Source organism: Rattus rattus, chromosome 17 (assembly GCF_011064425.1).
Source record: "Rattus rattus isolate New Zealand chromosome 17, Rrattus_CSIRO_v1, whole genome shotgun sequence".
NCBI lineage: Eukaryota > Metazoa > Chordata > Mammalia > Rodentia > Muridae > Rattus > Rattus rattus.
This window is the reverse complement of record NC_046170.1, coordinates 4,244,846-4,263,870: the sequence shown is the minus strand read 5'-3', so window position 1 is coordinate 4,263,870 and position 19,025 is coordinate 4,244,846. Positions and strand designations below refer to the sequence as shown.

The 19,025-nt window shown below is 46.1% G+C and overlaps 1 protein-coding gene across 2 annotated transcripts in view; it reads right to left on the bottom strand.

Moving 5' to 3' along the window:
- Positions 1–8,058: 8,058 nt before the first annotated feature.
- The window catches only part of Isx (intestine specific homeobox), a 19,361-nt gene continuing 8,394 nt past the window's right edge, over positions 8,059–19,025 (bottom strand). Inside the window, exons 2-4 of one of the 2 annotated variants that reach the window (XM_032887899.1) lie at positions 11,102–11,253; positions 9,267–9,341; positions 8,059–8,482 (exon numbers count right to left, since the gene is read on the bottom strand). In XM_032887899.1, the coding sequence (XP_032743790.1) occupies positions 8,246–8,482; positions 9,267–9,341; positions 11,102–11,253 (464 nt within the window). In that variant the 3' untranslated portion in view covers positions 8,059–8,245. The remainder of the gene's footprint in view (positions 8,483–9,266; positions 9,342–11,101; positions 11,254–19,025) is intronic. The other variant, XM_032887900.1, reaches the window with a different exon arrangement.

The window sequence follows — 19,025 nt, the reverse complement described above, 5'->3', positions numbered from 1 at the left end:
AATAACCCAGTCCTGTGAAATATCTATATAAGAAAATGATGCTTTGAAGATCAGCAGCCTTGTCCCATCCCACTTTTCCACCTTTCAGAGAGTGGTAGTGTGGTAGGATCAGGAAGACGGTTGTTCAGAGGGTGAAGCTCTCTCTGTAAGAGCGGCTAACTGGGGCTGTGCAACCTTTGATGTTTTGCTGCGATGTTAATGTGTGAAACTGTTGACTTGTATTCAGGGCTATTGTGGGAGACATTCGGCCCGTGTGCTGCACGTTTGGACCTTGTTTCAAAATGACAGCAGCAGCCTCAGAACTCCAAAGCAGCTCCCCGGTCAGGTTCATGATACACTCGGCAGTGAGGAGAAGCAATGAAAGGCACACATTCTGGAGGGGAGCTCTGAAGTTCAGGGAATGATGAGCAGAGAGGGCAACAAACACTTCCGGCTAGAACACATGCATCTAAGCACAGTTGCTATGACAACGATGGTACTTACGGGGGTATTAGAAACGCCGGGTGGTTCTGGTCCTAGCTTCCTGCCAGCACTCAGAGAACATCGGCCTCCCTCCTGTGGGAGGGGGTGGTTCCATTGCTTTTTGGGCAGTGCTCATGTAGGTAGACAGTATTTTTGAAAGTAGGCCTGACTTAAAGTTGTTAGACGGGGAAACTGAGGCTGAGCTGAGTCCAGGACTATAAGATCTTATTCAGCTGAACCAGGGAGCCCTTAAAGTAAAAATACTTGAACGCTCTTTGTACATATTATAATAGCCACGTGTCAGAACTTTTGCATGGTTGAGGGGTCGTCCTGAGACATGGCCCTTAGCCTCCTCAGGGCTGGCTTCTATCTATCCCTTAAGCCCCAACCCTAAGCCTTGACTCTGCAGAGGCTTTTCTGGTCCTCCTGGCTTCCTTGGACCATTCCCTAACTGTTGTGTCTCCCAAAGGCTCACGTATTTGAATACTTGGTCCCTAACTAGTGGTGCTGTTTGGGGAGGCTGCGGAACCTTTAATAGGCAGAGCCCCAGGAGAGGAAGTGAGTCACCGGGTTTTACAGCCCAGTCCCATTACTCTCTGCTTCCTGACTGCAGCCACCACGTGACCAGCGTCATTCCGCCCCTTTCAGCAGGCCTTCCTTGCTGTGGTAGACTCTTCTCTCAGTCTGTGAGGCGAGATAAACCCTTCTTCCCTTAAGTCACTACTTAGACTTTTTAACAGCAATGGGGAGAGTAATTCACACGACGACTCATCATCCATGTCAAACTTTCTCAGTTTTCTAAAGGGAGGAGTCTCTTTTAGTATCTGTGGCTTCCCAGGGTCTTCTACCCAAGAACATATGGACATTCCAGTGGTACACTGACTTACTTACCTTCCACTACTTATCTAGCTTAGATAGATAATGCTTTGCAATGTATAGCCAATGTATTGCCACCCAATGCTTGTTAACCGACCGTCTCTTTCCACAGGGCCTGTGCTCCTTAACCTGTTGGGGAGCTCTCTGCTTCTTGGGTGTTGGCCGAACTTCTTTCTACACAATTGATTCTTCCTATCTGATACCTTCAGAAAAGTCTCTACCTGTCACTTGGAAGTAAACCTCATAGGTAATTCAGTTGATGACTCTTGTTTTGACTTGTTACAGATTCTTTTTATCCTTTATTTCCTGATTCTTCAGGTCATCTCAAGTGAGATGTACAAATGGGGTCTTCCCTCCATCTTTTAAAGGTGACCCGGATAGGTGGCTAATCTCCGCTGGGGAAAACCTTCATCCTAAGGTTATGTAGGGCTCTGGAACAGGATTCCATTCAGTCAGTCCGGCCTCAGCCCGGGGGGACAGTGCTATGATCAGCTCCACATTTTCCCAGCTTTGCCAAGTGTTCCTGAACTTCCGGTGGGAGGATAGATTCAGTGGCCACGGTCAGAGGCACCTAGGTGTCGCTGAGTTCAAATCTCCCAAGGAGCCTGCTTGCTGACCTGTGGACCTGCATAGAACCTGGGACACATGACAGGGCCCTTTCTCTAGGAGGGAGGCCACCTGTATTCACCTGGGTACCCGTCATCAGACACTACAAGGAGCCTGCGTCTGGTAGAGGGAGCCAGTGCTTAGGATGGAATTTGAAAATATAATATTAAGTAGGATAACTCAGGCACAGAGAGGCAAGTATCACATGTTCTCTCTCATACGCAGATCCTAGCTTCTAAGTTTTACATATGTGTGTGAGTGTGGGAGTCTATATAAAGTTCGGGAAAGTAGAAAGAGACCCGAGGCTAGGGAAGGAGCCCCAAGGGAGCAGGAAAGAAATAGAAAGCTCACATGGTGTGACTGCGGATGGGGGAAAAGTGGGGTCAGAAAGGTACAAATGCAGATGGGGACAGGAGACCAAGGGGATGGGGAGAGTTGAGAGTGGAGGAAATCAGTCAAAACTAAGCCCGAAAATGCCACGAGGAGCAGCTACTGTGCATGCTAATTAAAATAAAGAAAACCAAAGTAAAGAGAATCTCACTCCTAGGCTCCAGCCACGATCTCTATCCTCCTGTCTCCTCCTACCCGTGGCCATTATGTCCCACTTCAAACAACAGCTTGGGAGTCTTGGGGATAAGAATCTCTGTGTAATTGTTTGGAGCTGTAAATGACTTAAATTGGTTAGGGTTTTAATTGCCATGAAATGACTTTATTACCTTCTGGTGATAAGAGGGCAGTAACCTCCTTCTCAGAGGAGAACAGGTCCCCACCCAGGGGTCACCCAACGGTCAGGGCCCTCCTGAGGAGGCCTTGGAACAGCCTCATCTGGCAGGGATGACTACACTGGCACCTGTGTGGTGTTCCTGTTACTTTCAACCAACCAAACAACTTGGGGCCATGGTAAGCTTTTGCCAGTCTTTCCGTGAGTTCTGATTTCTCCTATATAGAATACTGGGGACTAGTCTGATTTGTCTCTTCTACCTGTGTAGAAAATCACAATAGTGTAAGTCAGAGAGACAAGTGGATACAGGGCAGAAAGATGACTGATTACAGAACAGAATTTAGCCATTCACCTAACACACCTAGCACTTTCTGCATACTGCATGTGGTACTAGAAAGGAGAATAGATATAGTAAATACTGGAAGGCCACACATATGTAATAAATGCATAGCTCTCCACATATGCATTTATATTGTTACAGATTTTGTACATAATTTATGTTTTCATTAATTACAAATTATATATATATGTTAACTATATCATTATAATTTTATGTATATAGTGGTTCCAAGCTTTGGAATCAAGCAGAAATGGGTTCTAAATAGACTTTTGCTGTGTGATGTTGCACAAGTAACATTGCCTCCCTGATGTAGTGAGCCTGTGTCAAAGTGCTTGGCACACTGTAGGACTTCAGAACCAGGGCCATATATATCATCACAAAGAAGGTTCACAGTGAGGCTTCACTCCTTCTTTAAAAGGGGAACAAGAATACCCTTGGCAGGGAAGAGAGAGGCAAAGATTAAAACAGAGACTGAAGGAACACCCATTCAGAGCCATGCCCATACATATAGAGCCACCCAATTAGACAAGATGGATGAAGCAAAGAAGTGCAGACCGACAGGAGCCGGATGTAGATCTCTCCTGAGAGACACAGCCAGAATACAGCAAATACAGAGGCGAATGCCAGCAGCAAACCACTGAACTGAGAACAGGACCCCCGTTGAAGGAATCAGAGAATGAACTGGAAAGGCTTGAAGGGCTTGGACTCCATATAACAACAATGCCAAGCAACCAGAGCTTCCAGGGACTAAGCCACTACCTAAAGACTATACATGGACTGACCCTGGACTCTGACCTCATAGGTAGCAATGAATATCCTAGTAAGAGCACCAGTGGAAGGGGAAGCCCTGGGTCCTGCTAAGACTGAACCCCCAGTGAACTAGACGGGGGGGGGGGGGGCGGCAAGGGGGGGGGGGGGGGGGAGGGGAACACCAAAAGGGAGGGGGGGGGAGGGAAGGGGATGTTTGCCAAATGTACATAAGAAATACTCAAGTTAATAAAAAAAAAAAAAAAAATAAAGACACTCTGATTCCTCTCCTTTTCAAAACAAATGCTTTATGTTTTAATCATAAAGAATAGCTCCCTAAAACTCAAGAAATATCATTCCTGCTTCCTTGTCAAGGTCAGCTCTGGCTCATAAAAAAAAAAAAAAAAAAAAAAAAAAGAAGGTTCACAGTGCTGTGGGAGCGAGAAGGAAGAACCATCATAAAAGATAAGGCAGACCTTATCTATGATTTCTGTCTGTAAACATAACTTTTTCCAAGCTGCTAAGTCACATGCATATAACAGCTGCTAGACATTCTGTGATTGGACTATGCAAAAGATTTTCTAATTTCAGAGGAGAGAAGGAGGAGAGTGGGAATGTTCTTTGAGTGGAGATTTGACACCGGAGTGGAAAGGCATACCCTCGGAAAGGGGTAGGCATTCCTGGTTGAGGGATGAGCAGGGCAAAGGGCAGAGATAGGGATGTTCTCGATGCCATCCCGGGGCCTCAGTGATGACACGTTCCCAATGCAGGGTGCTGAAGGGCATTCCTTGGAGAGGTGGGGACACAAAGGGCCTTTGGAAAACTTCTCTGATAGTTCTTGGGGGTCAGACTTAAGCCTGTTACAATTTACCTTCCATACTGTCCCTGGCATCATCCTGGGGGCTTCATTCACAGTTTGGCTTTTCTTAGTCTAGACCAATGGTTCTCAACCTCTGAGTTGCAACCCCTTTGGAGGTCGCATGTCAGATAGCCTGCATACAGATAATTGCATTATGATTCATAACAGTACCAAAATCACAATTTTTTTTTTTCCGGAGCTGGAGACCGAACTCAGGGCCTTGTGCTCGCTAGGCAAGCGCTCTACCGCTGAGCTAAATCCCCAACCCCCCAAAATCACAATTATGAAGTGGCAAAGACAATAATTTTATGGGGGTCACAACAACATGAAGATCACAGCACCAGGAAGGTTGAGAGCCACTGCTTTAGATGGGCGTGCAGGTGTCGGGGCTTGGGCTGGAGTCTCACAATGGCATCTGTCTTCCCAGCATTCCTGGCTTCTTTGTGTGATCCCCAGGAGCCTGGTTTTGAGAACTGTCTTTTCCACACCAGCTTTTCACCTCCCTTCCTTCCTTTACGTGATTCCTGGGACGATGGCTGAAGAAGACCTGATTTTGATTCCCAGAACCCATGCAAGCTGGGCATAATCGTGTACACCTGCAACCCAGGGTTCTCTCATGAGACTTCAGATTAAGACAAGAGAATTTCTGGAAACCTGTGAGCTAGATACTCAGGTATGTGCAGCTGTGGAAAAGAGATCCTTTGTCAAGCAAGGTTTAAGACATGGACTGACATGTGAGATTGTCCTTGTCCTCCATACGCACATGGTAACACATGCGTATCTGTGTTCACACACATATAGCATGCATATACAAAAATAAAAAATAAAAAATAAAACATAAAGATAAATTAGTGGCTCTTGTATTCTCTCACTGGTCTTTCTGCTAAAGTCAGAGTCTGTCAGAATGGGACTCAACCTATCCGTCAGGGTTCCTGATGACGACTTGCTCTGATCCTCAGAGCTCGTAGAAAAGCTAGGCAAAGGAGGGGTCCCTTTTCCTTGGTAGAAGAAACAGACTTATAATTTTGACAACTCATGTGAGAGTTTTTGGTGGTCCGGAAGAGGAGTCAAGAGCTCCTGAGATAACACCTAGACGGCAGAGGAGTTGAAAGGTTTGTGGGAAAATGACCCTACCCAGACATGCTGTCTTCTTCTCATGTGCAGAGACTCTGTTCTAATTGTCACAGTCTCCCACAGAGGCAAGGAAGTTATTAGGGGAAAAATAGATGGAAAGAATATGTCGTTTGGTGCCTGAGGTTCCATAGTTGGTAAGTTTGGAAGGGGTATAAAGCAATGGAATAGCAAGTTGTTTTTGGGGGGCAGGAAGGAGTCTCCTGGGAGGAAGATGTGCCCAGACTCAGTGTTTCTTATAGCAGCAAAGCTAAGCTTCTTGCAGTTGAGCAACTCATGTCTCCTACGTTGCCAAGATGGCTCAGAAGGTAGAGGGTCTTGCCTTCTGTCCTGAGTTCAATCCCTGGGAGATCTGACACCACATTTAAACTGGGAATTAATAATCTAGAAGCTACCAGAATAAATTTCTTGCTAAGAGTGCAGACAGTTAAGTCCAGGAATAGAAAAATGATGCGAGTTACACTTGTATAATGGATTTCTGGCCATGGTTTTAAGCCTACGAGCCTCCAAAGGCCCGTGCATGCGTTAAAGGCTTGGTTTCAAGCCTGTGGTGCACCTGCAGGGTGGCAGGGCCTTTAGAAATTTGGGGAAGTTAAGTTGCTAAAGTTGTGTTTTCTAAGAGGATGCTAGGACCCTGACCCCTCTCTTGCCTTTCTCTGCTTCCTGGTGGCTATGAAGGAAAGGGGTTTCTACCACACCCTCCACTGTGATGTACTGTGCTACTACAGGCCCAAAGCAACATGACCAGAGGACTCTGACCTTCAACCCCTGAAACATTTCCTCCTGATAGATTGTTTATCTCAGGCGTTTTGTCACAGTGACCCAACACAACAGGCTACCCAACTATGAACTACTTGCCTTTTGTGTTTCCCCACCTTTCCCTAGCTGTCTCTTTTCACCCAGAGTTATCTGCAGGTCGGGCTCCAATCCTCAATGGTACAGGGTGGCCGAGAACTTCTCAGTTGGAAGAACAGTCCTATTGTCCTGTGAGCTGTGGTCTGTACTTTTGGTGTACTGAATACCCCAGGGCAGAGCTGACATTGATATCTTTAACTAACAGATGGGGAAACTAAGGCCCAGAGACATGAAACAACGATGTCATGAACAAGTTGGAGGGTATGCACAGCTAAGACCTACTCTTGGCCGACCTCTGAGGCAGGTCAGGCATTATGCAGATTTCAGGTGCTTTTGGATTCAGGATAAATTTTCTAGAACCTACTCTGGAGCTATATGCAGAGGTTATCTCCAGCTATCTATCTGAGGGGAGCAGCAAGGACAAGCCTCAGACTCTTGGGCAGAAAGAGAGCCCAACAGGAGGCCTCTGGGAGTAGGAGTCTGTTGAGGTGGGGACTGCAAGCGCCATTGCCTGTCCAGTAAGGCATGAGATGCCAATGCCATTCCAGCGTCTGCCCACCCTGCACATCCCAGAGCCTCCCAGTTGCTCTTTGCCGTAGGTCAGCTGGGAGATACCGTCTCCATCTTAGAGACAGGAAAAACCAGACTCAGCAGGACATGTAGTCCGCCTAGGGCAGTGGTTCTCAACGTTCCTAATGCTGTGAGCCTTTAATCCAGTTCCTCATGCTGTGGTGACCCCAACCATAAAATTATTTAATTGCTACTTCAGAAGTGTAATTTGGCTACTGCTGTAAATCATAATGTTAATCGTTTTGGACATAGAGGTTGGCCAAAGGGGTTGCCATCCACAGGTTGAGGGCCACTGGCTTGAGTCTCTGCAAGGAAGCAAAGAGCAGAGCAAAGGCCTAGCACAGATGGGGGTGGTCTAGCTGGGCCCTGGGAACACAAAGAACTTTGCTGTTTTGCTCATCAGTAATGCCGTGAGGATGGACACCAGCCTTTTCCAGCCCAACACAATGACAAGGACACTGAATTCTCTTTTAAATTAAGAACAATTTCTTCTATTTCTCTCCCATTCTGAGATTTTTTTTTTTTCATATCAAAGTCATTAGGAATGTGCTAGACACTAGCTGAGTCCAATGTCACCAACATCCATTTGCAGGCAGAGGTTAGGATCACCTTTCAGCTAACCTGGGCAGAATCTGACCTGTGCAGCCCAACATCTGTTTGCAAGTGCACAGTGCTCAGCATTCCGTGAACGAGTATACGGATGGGTTCATGGATGTGCAATCTCCTGCGCCCCCCCATGCCTTGTATTTCCCATGGCTCTCCTAAATAAGGGCAAAAGGGATCCACAGAAATGGCTGCTTGGTTATAGATGAGGGGTGAGAGGAGAGCAGCTTATTCTGAGCTTCATCCCAGCCCTTAGTCAGCCAGGCTTCTGCACTAGGAGAATGACTGGCTGGTGAGATGTGTGCTGTCCTTGGCTGTCGTCCATGGTTGGTACAGTCTTTAATGGCAAGCTCTGGGTAGCTTCCTCAGCTGGGGGCCATTGATGGACTGTAGAAGTGATTTTCTCTGAGGTCCAGGGCTGTCAGCCATCACTGAGGGAGGAGAGTTGCTTGCTTGGGAAGAGAGAAACCAGTTCCTATGTTGGCATTGCACAGATGCTGCCCCACTTGGGGTTTGGGGGTGGGAGGATGAAGGTAGGGACACAAGGCTGCTGGGTGAGAGGGCCAGGCAGGGGCTGCAGGTCCCATGGGTGCCATGGGACAAGGGGAATCTGGGCAGGGAACCAACTTGAAGCGAGCTGAGTCTGAGAGAGGAGGTAGCATTCTGTGGGTGGCACCAATGTGGGCAGAGCAGTGGGCGTCAGCACAGGACCCTGTCAGGAGAGACCAGAGGGGAACAATGAACCCTAACCTTTACTGAGGACTGTCCCTGCTCCCTCCTAGGTACCCCCATGACTCAGGTAGCCGGGTAGTGTGGCCAGCTTGTTCTGCCTTGCCTGAGACTTTCAGCCTCCCGTGTGACCTAGTTGAGTGCAAGGTCACCAACATTCATTTGCAGGCAGAGGTCAAGAGTACTTTTCAGCTAACCTGGGCAGAATCTGACCTGCTGCATTTAATCCTCACAGCATGAAGAGCAACTATGTGCCTGGGACATCGCCTTAGTCCTCAGAGCCCTTCTTCAGTAGCAGTCCATGAATAGAATGTTCCAGATCTCAGTCATTTCATCTTTGCCCAAACTTTAGTACTGACCTCTAAGGGGCAAGGCGAATCTTTTATGCTACCCTGTGATGTGGGATTTGAGCTGAGGTATAAGACTGGGCAGTCTGCTTTACAGCCGAATGCCCAACCCCTGTGTTTTATACTTTACCCATGACACTGTTTTGAGAACTATGAAGTTTTATACAAGTGATAAAACCACTCCTTCCTGTCACTCAAAGGGAGAGCCAGCCAGACATTTGTTCTAAGGTCCTGTCTTCCTTCCTTGACCTTCCTACTTCTAGAAGGATTTCCATTGTGCTTGGTACTGTAGGCACTTCCCTCGGGATTTCCTCGCCTCAGGGCCTGGTTGAGATGCTCCCACATAACTGTCCCTCTAGCTCCACTAAGGACTGGGTCACTCACATGCATGTCCATGTTTGAGGGTAGGGCCAAGCTGACCTCACCAGGCTGCTGTGGGGCACTCCCACTCTTCTCCTGCTTCCTCCACTTGGCTCTCTGATTCTGGAACCAGATCTGTGGTCAGAGAAAGGAAATGATGTTTGTAAAAGAAATACAGTTCAACTATTACCGTTCCCATTTGGTATCTTCTCCCCCCCCTCCCCCAAATGCAGAGCATTGATATCCGCCCAAAGAATGAGTGCTTCACTGTAACTGGGGGAGGGGGAAGTTCTTTGCATGTGAAGTCTGGAGACTTCAGGGAAGAGACCAGAGTCATAATCTTTAGAGTGGAAATGGGGTGGGGGATGGATATTCATGAGTGATAACCGAGAAGCCCTAGGTAGGGTCTGCCGTGAACAGAGCCTCAGGTCCTGTTAACAGTTGCCATGTGGGAATGTGTATCAGACTCATTCAATTTCCAAAGTGAAAATCATGATATTTAAAAAAAAAAAATGAATGCCTTTGCATTTTCAAATGCTGTGCAGGCCAACTAAAACCCATCTGTGGGCTGTTTGCCATCAGCAGGTAACCAGTTTACAACCTCCGTGGGCCACTTGGCATCTCTAGGTTGAACATTGGCAGATCTCTGCATCGGTGGGCGCCCTGATGGTGTCTGACATGTGGCCATTTGTACTTGGTGATTCTGGGGAGGCAGGTGCTGGAGTCTAGACGTGATGGCAGACACAGGTGCTAAGCACTCAGCTGGAGCACAGTTCCAAATAGGGGGGAAGGGGGAGCGGGGCTGGGCTCCAGCCAGAAAGAAAGGAGGTTGACACAAAGAGCAGCACATCGGACCTCTGCTTTGATTTCGAATGAAATCGAATGCACTGTATTTAAAGAAAAAAGAAGAGTGTAGAGGACTTTGTATTCAGTGAGAGTGCCAACAGAGTTATAGTTGGATATGACAGACTCTCTCATGTCAGCCTAGGACTTGTGACACTGAATGTGTCTAAAAGAGTGCTCTGGGTCTACCTTGGAAGGGACAAAGGGCTACTGTGTCTCTAAGCATGGACAAAAGGAGTGGATACTCGGGGTAAGGAGATTATGGGTGTCAGATTATGGCGGCTGGTGATGAAACCTTGTCTCTAACAGCAGATCCTCGGACTGTCTACTCTGCTTACACCCAGGGGACACGGATGCATTCTAGGCTCGCCAACAGGACCCTGATAAGCTACACTGCCATTCCAAATGTTGGAGCGGCCCCCAAGCTGAGGGGTGATCTGCACAATTTTAAATCATTAAAGAAAGACACCAGAAGAAGAACAGTATTTTTTTTTTTAAACACCTGCAAATTGTACCAAAACCAGATTTCAACACTCGTAAATCAATGTCACCGTGTTCACCTCTTTATGCCTTGGGTGTGGTTGCTTTCCGGCCACAATGGCAGGGAACATGGGCCTCTCTGACAGTGACTGTGTGTGTAGCAAAACTCAAAGTGATAATCTTAGTAAAATTGTTGGTGGACCCCAACCAACTGTGAGGCAGATAGATACTGTAAGCAACCTTTAGGAAGCATAAATAAGTTAGGAGATGGGGCGCTGGTACCCACCCACTACATTGCCACACCACAGCGAGGAGACTCATTCTTTTTTTTTTTTTTTATATTTATTTATTTATTTTATGTATGTGAGTACACTGTAGCTGTATTCAGACACACCAGAAGAGGGCATCGGATCGAGGAGACTCATTCTTAAATGAGGTTGGTGTCATTGCTTAGAAAGTAACATTTGGCTGTGACGTCAACCCTCGAGATAAAACCAGTGGCAGTTTCAGTTGGGGCAGTCCCGGAAGGCTGAGGACCCAGCACGTGACTGGCTGGAAGGTGGGTGCTGTACCTGTACTCGAGCTTCGGGCAGGTTAATCCTGGAAGCCAGCTGGGACCGGACATGGATGTCGGGGTAGTGGGTGAAGTGGAAGAGCTTCTCCAGCTCCTGTAGCTGCTCTGTGGTGAAGGTAGTCCGAACTCTCCGCTTGTTCTTTCTTTCCTCTGTAGAAGAAAGCATTCAAGTTGGGTCAGCGACCTTGACGTCAGCCCCTTGGGGAGATATTCATATTGCTTTGTTCTTCTCCAAATCCATGGCCACTGCTGAGTCTTGGTCCCAGGTTCCTTGGAATGTTAGCAACATTGTTTTCTTTTTTTCGGAGCTGGGGACGGAACCCAGGACCTTGCGCTTGCTAGGCAAGCGCTCTACCACTGAGCTAAATCCCCAACCCGCAACATTGTTTTCTAGAATGATCCTCTCTCTACTCCACAGTGAAGTCAAGTTAACCTTCTAGAAAATTCTCTGATTCTGGGCCTTTGTTTTTTGGTCAATTGCCTTTAAGAATTGCCCACTTGTCTACTTTGGGAGATGGCAAATCATTGCCTGCAGATCGAACCCTGCCTACTGTATTTTTTAAATAAAGTTTTATTGAAACGTAGTTCTACGTGTTGATTTTTGTACTATCTCCTCCTGCTTTTGCATTATAATGGTGGCATTGAGTCATTGCATCTGAGAGCATATGGCTATAAAGACTGAAATAATTACCATCTGGCCCTTTAGAGAAAAAGTATGCCAACCTTGGCTTAAAAAGTATAGTCTGAGCGTGGCAGCAGCGGAGCCCGGCCAATCTGTCTCCAACCCACCTGTCTAGCTTCAGTTATATTCGGGTCTGCCTCTGCCATTGTGGGGCCTACCAAAAACTGAAAATGTGAGGTCCTTTGTTCAGAAAAGAGCCAAGGGCTCTTTCCTTATTTGTCACTATCTATCATGGGAGGGAGTTATCCATCTATCCATGTATCTGTCTATCTATCTATCTATCTATCTATCTATCTATCTATCTATCTATCTATCTATCTATCTATCTATCCATGTATTATATGTAAGTATGTATACATGCCTGTGTATGGTGTATGTATACATGTGTGTGTGCCCATGTATACTCACACAGAAGTTACAGGAGGACAAAGGGTGCCTTGTTTACAATTTTGTATATAGTTCACTTAACAGGCTCTCCCCACTGATCTTGGCGCTAAATTGGCAGCCAGAAATCCAAAAATCATTCTCCTGGTTCTGTCCCCAGGGGTTACAGCTGTGTATATAGTTATATATTGCTTTTCTACATGTGTGTTGGGGGAGTTGGACTCAGGGCCTCATGCCTATGCAGTAAATGGTCTCACTGAGTCATCTTCGCCCTCACGGTTGTCTTTTAATTTGCTATTTAATTTTGAGACAGACAGATTAAATGAGAACACAGGCTGAGTATGTTAGTCTTCGGTGGAGAGATTTGACCCCACCCTGCGACTTGGCACATGACCTTAAATATCCTGGAAGTCATACCTAGGCCAACTCCTCTCCAGAGTACAAGTAAGTAGGGACATGGGACAGAGGACCAAGAGCCTATCTTGGGGCAGCAGGAGTGGAAAGGATGGTGAGTGGAGGCGCCATGATCTGATATCCTGGGATTTGCTTAAAGTCTCACTGGACTTCTAAAACACAAATTCTTACCTAAAATTGCTAAGACGTTCAAGAGAGTGACCCTTAGTTCTACTTGTGGGACTTCCCTCTGGGCACAGCCCTCTGTGGAACCATGGTGGGTCCTCATATCGGCATAGCCAATTCTACCCCCATCGCTCTGCCAACCTACATACCCAGCCTCATTCCAGTTGCTCAACTGTCCGACTTTGTAGCACATCCTATAGCTATTTCCTCTTTGGGACATAAGTTCAGTCTTAAAAAAGATCCAAATACTTTAATCTCTGGCCTTTACCTGACTTTGCATGCATAGAGTCCAAGGATTGACATCAATGGATGGGTCTCAACATAGAAAAGGCTCAAAGTAAGTATTTTGTTTATAAGATATGATAGGAACAGTATTTGTAGTGACAATTAAACACTTAGAAGTCCCTAAAACCTTTGTAATAGTTAATACCTACTGCCTTAACTATTCCATATTCCATATTCTTCTTTTAGATGATAGAGCAAACCGGCGATAATATCTAAGCAAATGTTTGAAAAGATGAACATTTAGAAAGGGTTTGTACATAGAGAGACAAAGTGATGCTATTAGCTACGATTCATTATTTCATGATGAGAGACGTATACCAAAGGGGCAAACAGACCCAGCTGTGCCTGTGTGACAGATAGAAAAGTAGTCGTTGAGGCTGGACAGGTGGCTCAGTGGCTAAGACTGATTCCTGCTCTATCAGAGGGCCGGAAGTTTGCACTCTGGCACTTACATTGGGCATCTCACAAATGCATAGAGCTCCAGTTCCAAGGGATCTGACTCATCTTCTGGCCTCCATGGGCGCACACACACACACACACACACATCAATAAAAAAGAAAAAAGAAGAGTAGTTTATTCACTCGCTCCTTCCAGGGAGATCTTTCAGAATGGAAGACTTGACCAGCATTGTACATAGCGTCTCATGGAACCAAGCAACAGTAGATGCTGGTGGAGCGACCAGACCGTGTGTGTTGTTTTCTGATCAGGGCTTCAGCAATCTTAACTGGGACTATTACAGGAGTGTAGAAAAAGCACAGACTCTCAGCCCCAATTGTCTTCACTTTCAGGTTATGATGGAAAATGCAGTGCCTCCTGTCCAAGGAAGACTTATACTCACGCTTGGAGGACGCAAACGCACTGGGGAGGCAGCCTGCATTTATCTGTCTTGTCTTTCTGGAGAGTGAACCTCTCAAAAGCAGTAGTGGATTTCAGATTAACTGAGCGACCAATACCTGGGGAGAGCTTCATCAGTATTTGCTCCAAATGAATAACTTGGTTTGAAACCCACATGACAGAGAAGACATTTTTTGAAAACTAGGCCTGAAATTTTATAGAACTTGTGTTGTCATGTGTCAGGCGGAAGACTGATGAGAGCTGCTGTGGCCTAAAAGGTGAGGCGGAATCTGAATTCTAAAGAGGAACTGGAGTAGGTACTCTGTGAAAATTGGTGGTAGTTTAATAGCTGAATAGACCCACAAACTTTCCTTTTCTTCTTTTGGCAGCTCCAGTGTCTGGAGGGAGGTGGTGCTTGTCAGCAATCCTGCTGCTGGTGAGTGGTAGAGACCACACTGTGAGATCCAACCTCTCTCTGAGCTACCTCCACCACTTGGGCACATTTAATTCCCTCTCTGTGCCTGCTCTCATGGTCTGTAGGGTGAGGCACAAGAGGCGGTGAATGATAGACGACTAATGGTAAATCCATAACGACCTGAGATCCTCTCTTGGTTGCTTGCCTGGGACCCTTTGCGGAGGAGGAAAAGGGCACACAGGGGTGGGTACTTTCCTTTTTCAGGATCAACCATGTTGTCTCCTCCATTGTAGGAATAAGATGGTGTGGTCTCACCCATCCCCAGTGCCCTACCTTTTTTGTTAGTTCACTTTTAAAATCTCTTCGAAATGCTTTTACTCCTCTGCTTACTGCATTTATTTATGTATTTATTTATGTATTTATTTATTTATTTATTTAGTGTGTGTGTGTGTATATGTGTGTGTGTGTATGTGTGTGTGTGTGGGTATTTACTAGTGTGAGGATGTTGAGGTCAGGGGACGATTTGTAGGAGAGCAGGTCTCTCAAAGATTAAACTCAGGTCATCAGGCTGGGCAGCAAGAACCTTTGCTCACTGCCTCATCTTGTTAGCCGTAGTGTGCTGCTCTGGTCTGGTAGGAGTCTCCCTTCTGCTATTGTCTTCCTTCCTTTCCAAGTCTACCCTACTTTTAAGTAATCATGATGATGACGATGATGATGATGATGATGATAATAATAAAATAACAATGATGATCATAAAATTAATACATTTGTTATTATTTTGAGACAAGTTCTCATGTTGCCCACACTGGCTTCAAACCCACTACATAGAGCAAGGAAGGCTTTGAACCTCTGATTTTTCTGCCTCCATTTGTCCTTGGAGTAGAAGTGGCCCCAAATTCATTTTTAAAAGATGCTATTCTTTGTTTAGAACTGGCGGCGTGTTTAGTAATAATTGCTTCTTTCCCTGGAGAGATGTTAAGAAAGGATTCCACCCAACTTCAGCATGGCAAACCAGTAAGTTTGTTGGGGTTACTCACAGGAGCATAGGTGATTCTCAAGCCAGATGAGCCACTGGGAGATTGTACCCTTGTAAATGGATGGTTGATTTTGCACCCACATCACAAAGACTGTAGTGCCCCATTCCACTAGCACTGTGTAACACCATGTGCAACTAGGAGGGGATTAGAATCTTAGGTGACAGTGATCCTCCTGCCAGGGGAGGAGGGATAGTCACAGCCTCCTTGTCACCATGGACCCATCTGTCACTATACTCTACTTATTTCGTTGCTACGACTGTGGAACAAGAACAAGGCATTCTTAGATCACCGTGACAGCTCTGCTTCATGGTGGTGGAAATGCCCTCACTACAGCATGAGCCAAAGTCAATGGGAACTGAGGTGGGATCAAAGAGCAGGGTCACCACTGCCCGGAGCATGATGGATGGCTCTGTGCCCAGCTTCTAACAAGCACCATGGGTGTGTATGTGGGTAAGGAACCCTAACTAGCGAGGCTCAGCAGGGTTGTATATGTTCACTCACTCATTCATTCATTCATTCATTTATTCATTCACTCACCAATTTATTCACGTATTCATTCCGTCAGCATGGAGATGACAAAGAAGAATTCTATTTTAAAAAGCCATTGAGGGGTTGGGGATTTAGCTCAGTGGTAGAGCGCTTGCCTAGGAAGCGCAAGGCCCTGGGTTCGGTCCCCAGCTCCGAAAAAAAAAAAAAAGCCATTGAAAACACAAGAGAAAATTCTAGACTGTCAGGGCAGTATGGGTCGAGAGACTCCTGGAAATCTGGAGTTGTAGAGTAGAGGACATTGAAGTCAGTGTGGGATGCAAGACTAGAATACAGGAAACAAAACAACGCAGGGCTAGAAATAGAATGTGGGTTACAGCAAAAATGAGCAAATGCATTCATTTTCCTCAGAATGAAACTTAGACAAACAAGTATTGGCTTCAAGTTTTTTTTTTTTTTTTTTTTTTGGGATATTATTAAGGGAGACACGGCTTTTCCCACTCACAGCAGGACTTTCTCAGCATCATGTAGAGGCTGGATGAAGAAGGAAGAATCTGAACCCTGTTCTAGTCAATACCTGACTGCTGACTGCATGGAAAGGGACTGACCAGGTATAGCATGGCTAGAAGCAGATGGCATGTCATTGGCTTTGAATTACATATGCTTTGGATGGATATCTGTGTCTGGGAGATGATAATGGTGATGGCGGTGTAATTAAAGTCTAATTATTCTAGTGATCGCTCTAAGAAGACAGATGGTACCTTAAAGTTCACGGGGAGATGGAGATAGACCAGCCCACTTGGCTTAAGGTTTCAAAGTCCTTCCTTGAAACAGGATGTGGGGTTCTTGGGGGTATCAGTAGTCAGTGCTGATTATTTTCTTTTTATAACATGATTTTATTTTATTTTTTGTCCTTAAGTTTACTGTTTTTTTCTTATAAAGTTGTTTATTTTTAAACAAACAATATATTTTGATCATATTCTTTCCCCTTCTAATACTTGTTTTTTTTTTTTTTTTTTTTTTTAATACTTCCCTTCTTGGGAATAACCTCAAACCAGAGAGACATAACTGGTAGTGAGAGAACTCCAGAGCCAAGGTCATTCCCAATGACAGGGCTTCCAAAGAAGGCTAAGTCCAGTTGTGGGAGTGACAGATAGACTTGAACCCTAGAGTCAGGGAAACAAGTTTAGGACAACCCGAGGTTGGACATCCTGTCCTTAGAACTGTGTTGCCCCAAATAGCAGCTGCTAGCTCAGAGTGGCTGTTGAAATTAAGCAAAATAGAACATTCAGCTTCTTAGCCATGTATCTATAGCAGGACAAGTGTGGTGAGGGGTGCCATGTTGGACTGTGTAGCTGTAGCACATGGCCATCACTGTGGAATGTTCTGTTGGACAGGACTTCTTCACTGGGTTGCCTGCTCCATTCTTGAAGGAATCATGTTCTGGGACAAACTTTGTTTTTCCCCATTACAGTATTATTAAATTGTCACTAATCTACAGGAAGGGAAGTATGAGATAGATGTGGTGCCAACTTTGATTTGACCTCAGCAGGATTCGCCTCTCTCTCTGTGCCTGGGAAGGAGGAAGGCGTCAGTGGTGGAAATGGTGTTTCGATTATCTGTTGGGCGGGGTTTTCTTGGAGTTAACCCCACCATAGGGCAGGGAGAGAGAGAGACAAGCGAAGCATCCAATGGGATGGGTTGGAAAGGATGAAGGTCAATGCTTTAGCTTTACCCACCATAAACTGATAGAAGTTGCTAGAAGCCAGGAGGACCAGGTGACAAATCAGAATGGGTCATTAGAGACAGAAGCAGGTACCAGAGGGAGAGCACTATAGACATATTGTGGATGGAGAAGAAGCTGGAACAGAATACAGCCTGTGCACCTTTGAAACCTCAGGGATTTTGTTCAGCAAGGCATTAAAAATCTGAGCCCGCTGAGGAAGTTGGTCCAGGCCCAGGATGAGGGCCTACATAGCAGCAAGGGCTAGAGTGCTCTGTATCCCTGCACAGAGAGGACTAGGGATCATCAGGTCTCATTTTCTCAAGAAGGATGGGTCACTAGGTGGAGAATAAAGCAATCTTTGGGTTCCTGGTCTAGACCTGGCATCTCTTTCCCAGGTTCTCGGCAAAGAAGTCAGGAAGCTCAAGGCTCCATCTCAGCCCATCAATCCCATCTTCTGAGATGGACAAGAACACCTCGGGGGGCAGGGAGAGGTGGAAGAAGGCAGCAGGGACTGCCAGCTCTTCCAGGTGGCTCTTGTGGCCATTGTTTATTTTGGGAGCTGTGAATCACACATGAGTGAGTCTTCAAAGTGAATAGTCAGCAGAACTTAATTAAGACTGAGAGCTATTTAGCGCATCGATCATAAGAAATACACAATTTATGCAGGTGATTAGGCCATCTAATTATAAACCGATGTTTCTCTGCACTGGACTCCCTTCCCCTGATTGCTCCTTCTCCGTGGCTTGTTAATTGGCCCTGGCTGTGCAGCTAAAGGCTGAGATGGGGGTGGAGTGGGAGTGGGGAGGTCGGGTCTTCCCCACTGGGGAAGGCTCTGGGAATCGGGCCGTCCTTGTCATTGAAGGCAATGGGTTCATCAAGAAAGAAACCTTGGGCAAATTTGCATCCCCCTGTAGGCCGGAAATACCTGACTTCACAGGAAGGCAGAGTACAGCCAGGAGATCCCCAGTGCTGATATGCACTGGCCTCCTCTCTTGAATCAGTCAAGGATTTCTACAGCTCTGTTTATCCCCACAGAATAGATCAGCTCTTTAACCTGCTAATCAAGGCTCTTCCCATCTGTCCTTTCTACCAATGGCTTCTCTCCCCATCCCTTAGTCATAGGATTGCAGCCATACATGACGACATCTGGATCCTCCTGCAATTGTCCATGGCCTTTCTACTTCCAGGTGCTCTTTACTGCTCCGTGTCTGTAAGCCTCTGTCCTCCTTTGTCTAGCAACGTACCACCCAAGCCTCAAAGCACAGATCTAGCAAATGTGTTCTTCCCTCCCAGGTCTGCTGTGACTCTCCCAGGAACAACACCAGAGATCTGAGGAGAAATGAGTGCTAAGTTGCAGTTTGCGGCAAGCAAACTTCATATTCAAAATTCTGTCTCGGTGTCTGTCGCCTATCAAGGGAATGACAACGATCATAGCTAGATGGCATGATGGAAGTGCTATAGTTACACTTCCCTGTATATTTGAATCTATATTTC